The sequence below is a fragment of the Phaethon lepturus genome, unplaced genomic scaffold, assembly GCF_000687285.1.
Source record: "Phaethon lepturus isolate BGI_N335 unplaced genomic scaffold, ASM68728v1 scaffold18094, whole genome shotgun sequence".
In the NCBI taxonomy this organism is placed as follows: Eukaryota; Metazoa; Chordata; class Aves; order Phaethontiformes; family Phaethontidae; genus Phaethon; species Phaethon lepturus.
In genome coordinates, this window is record NW_010535652.1 from 1,720 (window position 1) to 8,117 (window position 6,398).

Here is a 6,398-nt window from a genome sequence, read left to right on the forward strand (position 1 = left end):
GGGGACAGGACACAAGGCCACGTAGCTCTGGTCTGCTCCAGAGACCAGGGATCTGTTCCAGGGTTTCCTTCCACATCCACAGAACTGAAGTGGGGCTGGGAACGACCTTTAGGACTCAACTATCCATCACCCAGCCACAGAGCAGGAGGTCCTTTACCCAAACCATCACTGGCCCGACTCTCTGGGGAGGAGGAGGCCAGGAGGAGGAGGAGGAGGGTATCTCTGGAAGGGGTCTCCAGGGTGCAGCCCCTGCCACCATCAGCAGGCACCGATGGCATGCTGCAGAGCTGCGTTGCATGTCAGGGTGGACCTGGTGCTGCGGGGGTTAATGTATCTGCTCCGAGCACTGAGAAACTAAGACCCCTCCTGCTCCCAAGCCAGCCCTTTCCCACGGGGGATTGCTCTGGTCTTGCATAAATCCTCCGCTGCTGCGAGTCCTGACGGTCAGGAACAGGCTGCTTCCTCGCCGCGGAGCTGGTGGGAAGCTCAGGGCGGTGGCGGCGAGGCAGGTGAGTGGGTGCTCTGCTCCGCGCTGGAGGACCGCGCCGTGCCGCAGACACGGGCTCAGCTGGGTCCCGAGCCCTCGCCATGCGGACAGGGTCCGAGGCGTTCGCACCTGCAGACACCCCGTCACCCTCCTATGGGCCAGCTCACTTCAGCCACGCGAGGTGGGTGCTGCTCCGAGGAGCAGAGGGCTGGCACAGAGATGGGAGACCTCTCGGAGACCCCAGACTCTCACGTTCCCCTGCTTGCAAAGGGGGATGTGCAGCCCTGCTCAGAGAACCGCACTCTTCACAGCAGAGCAGGGTGCAGCCCCTTTTCCGCTCGCAGCTTCGTGAGGACACTCGTTCCTGGTGAAATCCTGGGGTGTGCCTGTGGAATTCATCATTTTCTCATGCTCTGCCTGCTTAAAATAGGGATGTTGTGCATGTTGCGGTGGGGCGTGTGCTGCTTTGTTGCAGAAAAGGTGGACGAGACGAGGGAGTTCCCCACTACTTCATGCACACATCCGACGCAGCATCCATCTAGCACGGTGTGTGCGACGCACAGAGCTCCGGAGGAAGAGATGGGGCATACCCGAAATTTAGGGCAATTAAAAACCACCTCTGACAGTTCCTGTACTCGCAGGGCGGAGACTGAACTGGGAATTATGGCTGCTTGAACTGATCCTGTCAGATGTTTGTGTCTGAAGGTAACTTTCTGCCCTAACTCCTCCTCCTTCCCCTCCACCTAATGTGGGACATGGTCTTTGATAAGCTTCTCTTGAGGACTAGAGAAAACTCCCACACGTTAAAGTCTGCAGCTTCGTGCAAGCCCAGGTCAATCCATGGAACTTGTTCTGTCTTTGCAGTTATCCAAGAGTACTGCACTGGGCCAGAAACCTCTGTACTGAGACGGGCAAGGGCGAAGAGAGATGCTGTGGATTAGAAGCCTTATGAATTTGAGGAAAGAATAGCAGTATTTCTGCAAATTTCTGAACAGATAGATAGATTAGATATTTTTAAATATAATGGTTTTATAGTTATTTAAATTGTTTCAAAACCTTTTCTAGACTTATAGGTGGATATTCCAGATAAGGTGACATAAACCTCCATAACGGATCTCATGTAGCTGTCAAAACCAGCCATTTCCAGAGCAGTTTCTTTAAAATCCTCTTATGCACTCTTTCATTCCCACTGCCTTCCTCCCTACCGCTTTCCATGGGCTGTCCTTGTAGGTGAGCGGAGGGGAAAAAGACCTCCGTAGATGTTGGAAAGCCAATGTGGACCACACTGAGCCCACCTGGGGCTGTGGAGAGCCCCGTGACCCTCACTGACACGTGCTGAGGGTGCTACCAAGGGTGGTAGTGGGTGCTGGGGGTGTAGGCTTTGCTCCCTACAGCCCCTGAGCAGGCACCCGAGGGAGCACGGGAACCCCTGTGCTAGAGGGTCCTTCAAAGACGGACACGAGGACCAGAGGCAGGCATGCAGAGAAGCCTGCAAGTACTGTGGGGAGAGAGATCTAGAGCTTACAGTCCTCAAGTCCTGTCCCCATCCCTCCTGGCAGCATGAGGCAGCATGAGTTTACAGAAAAAAAACTTCCGTAAAAGCGGTTCCATCTCTCCTCCCTCTATTTCTAGCGGGAGGATGTCCAGAAACATCCTGCTTTTATATGATGTCCTTGTAATTTCCAGCTTACATTTATCCGTGTACAATTTACACACATTGCTTTGTGAGCAATCTCTATCCTTCAGCTTAAGTAGATCTTTTTCCCTCTATGTGTTTGTAGATAGCCTGTGTTTTGTGGGTCTAAAAGGGCCAGTCTCCATTCCTAAGAAAGCTGCTGTATTTCTGAAGGCAGACCAGTATCTGATTTGTTACGATCTCCCTTGTAATATCCAGCTTACATTTATCCGTGTACGATTGCTTTGTGAGCAATCTCTATCCTTCAGCTTAAGTAGATCTTTTTCCCTCTATGTGTTTGTAGATAGCCTGTGTTTTGTGGGTCTAAAAGGGCCAGTCTCCATTCCTAAGAAAGCTGCTGTATTTCTGAAGGCAGACCAGTATCTGATCTGTTATGATCTCCTTTCACCAGAGATTCCCAGCAAAAGCACAAAATTCAAGGTCAGAGCTCACCACAGCCCTCTCTAATCGCAATGTCGCTTCTCTTTCTCAATTTGCATTTACACAAGCACTCATGGACATATTTTTTAAAAATTGTTCATTCCCCTGCTATACCAAGCAGCCAGAAGGAGGACCTGCCCTCACTGGGCGTGCAACGCACGCGTGTTTTCCACCTGTGCACGGTTTGTGTGTCAGAGCGCGCATGCCGGGGCAGGTGAGTACGCTCAGCCTGTTTCAGTACAGCTCCTGGTAAGCTTTGCTGTAGCACAGCTTGGCTGGTCACAGTGATGCCTCTGAACCAAAGCTTCAGACTGACGGGCTCCTGGACTCTCCCTGTTTCTGTGTGTGGCTTGTGATCCTGCTGGCTTTCGTTCCAGGGCAGCTATTCAGGGATGAGATGGAGCATCCTTGTATCATCCCGACTGGGACCAACAGCAGCCAGACCAGGACCCCATCATTCTTTTTGGGTGGCTTTCCGTCATGGGAAACCACTCAGATGTGGTCTGCTGTTCCTCTCTGCTCTACGTATCTCCTGGCGCTGCTGGGGAACTTGACTGTCCTCTCCATCATTAAGGCAGAGCGGAGCCTCCATGCACCCATCTATCTACTCCTTGGTATGTTAGCTGTGGCCGACCTGGGCTTGTCCACATCCACGTTCCCAACCATGCTGAGGATGCAGTGGCTGGAGGCCGGGGAGATCAGCTTTGGCACCTGCCTTGCCCAAATGTTCTTCATTCACACCTTCACAGATATCGAATCTGCTGTCATTCTGGCAATGGCCTTTGATCGCTACGTGGCCATCTGCCACCCTCTGCGATACTCCTCCATCCTCACCAACTCAGTGACCAGCAAGATATGTGTGGCAATCATTGTGAGGACCATCCTTATCCAGCTCCCACTCCCAATCCTGCTGACTCAGCTGTGTTTCACCAGGGTCAGCAAGCTCTCCCATCCTTACTGTTTGCATCCAGACATCATGAAACATGCAGGCTCGGATGCAAGGATTAACAGTGCCTATGGCCTTTTTGTGCTGCTCTCCACACTAGGTTTGGACTTGATCTTTGTCCTCCTGTCCTATCTTCTCATCCTTAAGACCATCCTGAACATTGCAACTTGGAGGCAGCATCTCAAAGCCCTCAACACCTGCATCTCACATATCTCTGCTGTCCTGCTCTTCTTTATCCCCATGATCTGCCTGTCCATGATGCACCGCTTTGGAAAGCATGTGTCCCCCCAGGCCTACACTTTCATAGCCAACATCCATTTCCTTGCCCCACCCATCCTGAATCCTATCATTTACAGTGTGAAAACCAAAACGATCCGGAGACAGATATTGAGGATGCTCTGCCAACGAGGTGTCAGCAAGTCCAAGGTTGCCATTTGCCAGTAAAGCCAATATGATGGTCACTGCCAACACTCTTATGCAAGGTTCAACCCCCAAAAAGACCAGCCAGGAGAGGGGAACATGCCAAACTTCTGCCAATGTGAGGATATGGGGCAAGTAAGTACATAAGGAAGGTAAAAGGTATATGGAAAGTAAAGGATACGTAGATAGCTGTAATGTAAGAACCACAGTTTGTAAGAATATCTGGTTAATGGCTCTTCAACATATAAACAGAGGCCAAAGACAGGAAAAATAACAAATCATACCTAGATACACAAACCCAAGACTCAAGAGATAACAGAGACAGTAACAGAGACCACAACCTTCAGGTCAGTGGTTGAGGGGCAGCTGGAGGAGCCAGGAGGAAGAAGGTTCAAGCAGAACTGCTGAGAAGGGAGAAAGAAAATTATCATGGGTCCCCTGGGAAAGAGCAGACCTAGTGCTGGATATTCGATGGGACTTGTGTAAAAATGTATATGGGATGATTTAAGAGGCTTGTGGAAATGTGAAAAATGTATTATGGGATGTTTAGAAGGAGGACCAAAGGCAAGGGAAAAGGAGGGATCTAGGTGTATCAGGAAGGAATCAGCATGGACAGGGGCTGGTAAAGGGGCTGACCAAGTGTAAACAAGTCAATGCACTCTCCAGGCCATGCAGCTGACCACTGCAGCCTGTCCTGTCTGCTCATTAAACACACTTCTGGCTCTTTTCTGAGTGACCTTACTGTCTGTGTACAGGGTTATATCTGTGGGTTTTGGTGACAAACACTAAGCTGGACTAACTGATGAATGGGAGGAGACCAGAATCTGGAAAGACCCAAGGCTGAAGCTGGAGAGAGGACAAACGGAGCCCAGGGTCTGGACATAGATCTGGACAGGTTTCTGGTTTGCTCCAGGGTTCAAGAGACCCATGGACACAAAAGTGACTGTGAACCAAGTGTGCAAGGGTCGTGTCCTGTCTTGACCACCCATTGAGGAGGAACAGGGCTGAATCATGCTGGTCATGTCTACGTGAGCACTGCTGGTGTCGGTGTGGGTGCCAGGGCAGGCACTACTCCCTGTGATGGTCCTTTCAGCCACCTGAGACCATATATGGCCCCAGGGAGACCAGGTTGGTCACTGGCCATTTGGACTTGATCCATTATAGGTGAGGGAGAGGATGAGGGTAATTAGGAGGCAAGGGGACCAGGTCTGGCAAGGTTCACCCTCTTCAGACACAGCTGGACTGGTGTCCCAAACAGGGGGATGATAACAGAAGCAGCCCCCCAGGTCTGCAAGGGGAACCCTTTATATAAAGCAATGACTTTTGGACTCTCAGATATTAATCAAAAATATTGTCTTCTCTTTAAAACACAAGTGCCTTCCTCCCTAGGTTTTTCTTTCTTTCACCTGGAGCATTTTGCCTGGGTTAGGCTACAATGCTAGATTTCTTGAAACAACTGTCATTGCTGAATTAGCATGCACTAATTAGTATGCTGGAGTTTCCATAAGGCACTGCAGCACAACGCCTCCTCAGACTGGCTCATTCGGAGTTAGAAGATTGATTTCTTCCCCTTTGAGCTGACAGGGTAGAGCTGTTTCAAAAGGAGCTTGTTCTCTTCCAGCTGATCCAGAGGTGCAGACACTGTATAAACTGCCTGCCCTTGGAAGGATGTTTTAAAACAGTTTAAACATTTAAGAACTGTTTTCATGTTTTCTGCCACTGTTTTTTATGGACTGTGCACCCAGCACTGTAACAAGTCAGAGCAGCATGTCCTTGGGAGGCACCGTTACTGGGAACTATAACTATTTTAATAAGTGGTTCAGTGGATTTCCCCATCCTTTCCAGGCTCAGACCCCTTGGCACACACCTATATAACCCATGTTATATAGACACATATACGCATCCTCCTATGTATAATGAAATGGCCCTAACTAAAGACTCTGGAGACCAGGAATTCTGTTTCTTCCAGTATCAAAGTTTTGGGTTGTTCTGGTGAAAGCTTCAATCAGACAACCTTTGCCTGAGCTGCTTGGCAGATCCTTGCTCACGGGTGAGACCCACTGTCCTCAACCTCAGACTGTCCTAAGACCCTCTCCCTCGGGGAAGAGCTCTGCAGCATGTTGTGGATGGCGAAGGTTTCTGTAAGCTCGAAAAGCAGCAAGATACATTCACAGGAGAGCAAGCCTGTGATACCAAGATAGCCTCTCTGCCTGAGGAGCCCCTGTGCTCTTCTGCGTTGAGGAGCACCACTGCGTGTTTGCCTTGGGTTTCAAGTCTTCCGCAGGCATCTGCTGGTGGCCAGGCTGTCAGGTTTGACAGCAACAAGCTCCTTGCAGCACTCCCACGTTGGCGCAGGCTGAGCTGAGCTCCGCGGCCGCAGAGCGGGACCTTCCGTCGCAGCTTGCGAGCCCGGGGGCGTCGGCGCGGCC

General features: G+C 50.7%; 1 protein-coding gene across 1 annotated transcript; it reads left to right on the plus strand.

Moving 5' to 3' along the window:
• The first annotated feature begins 2,805 nt into the window (after positions 1–2,805).
• On the plus strand, positions 2,806–3,993 carry LOC104616062 (olfactory receptor 51L1-like). Its single transcript, XM_010285920.1, has 2 exons — positions 2,806–2,817; positions 3,100–3,993. The coding sequence occupies exons 1-2, from the start codon at positions 2,806–2,808 to the stop codon at positions 3,991–3,993; spliced, it is 906 nt and encodes a 301-aa protein (XP_010284222.1).
• The last annotated feature ends 2,405 nt before the right edge of the window (positions 3,994–6,398 follow it).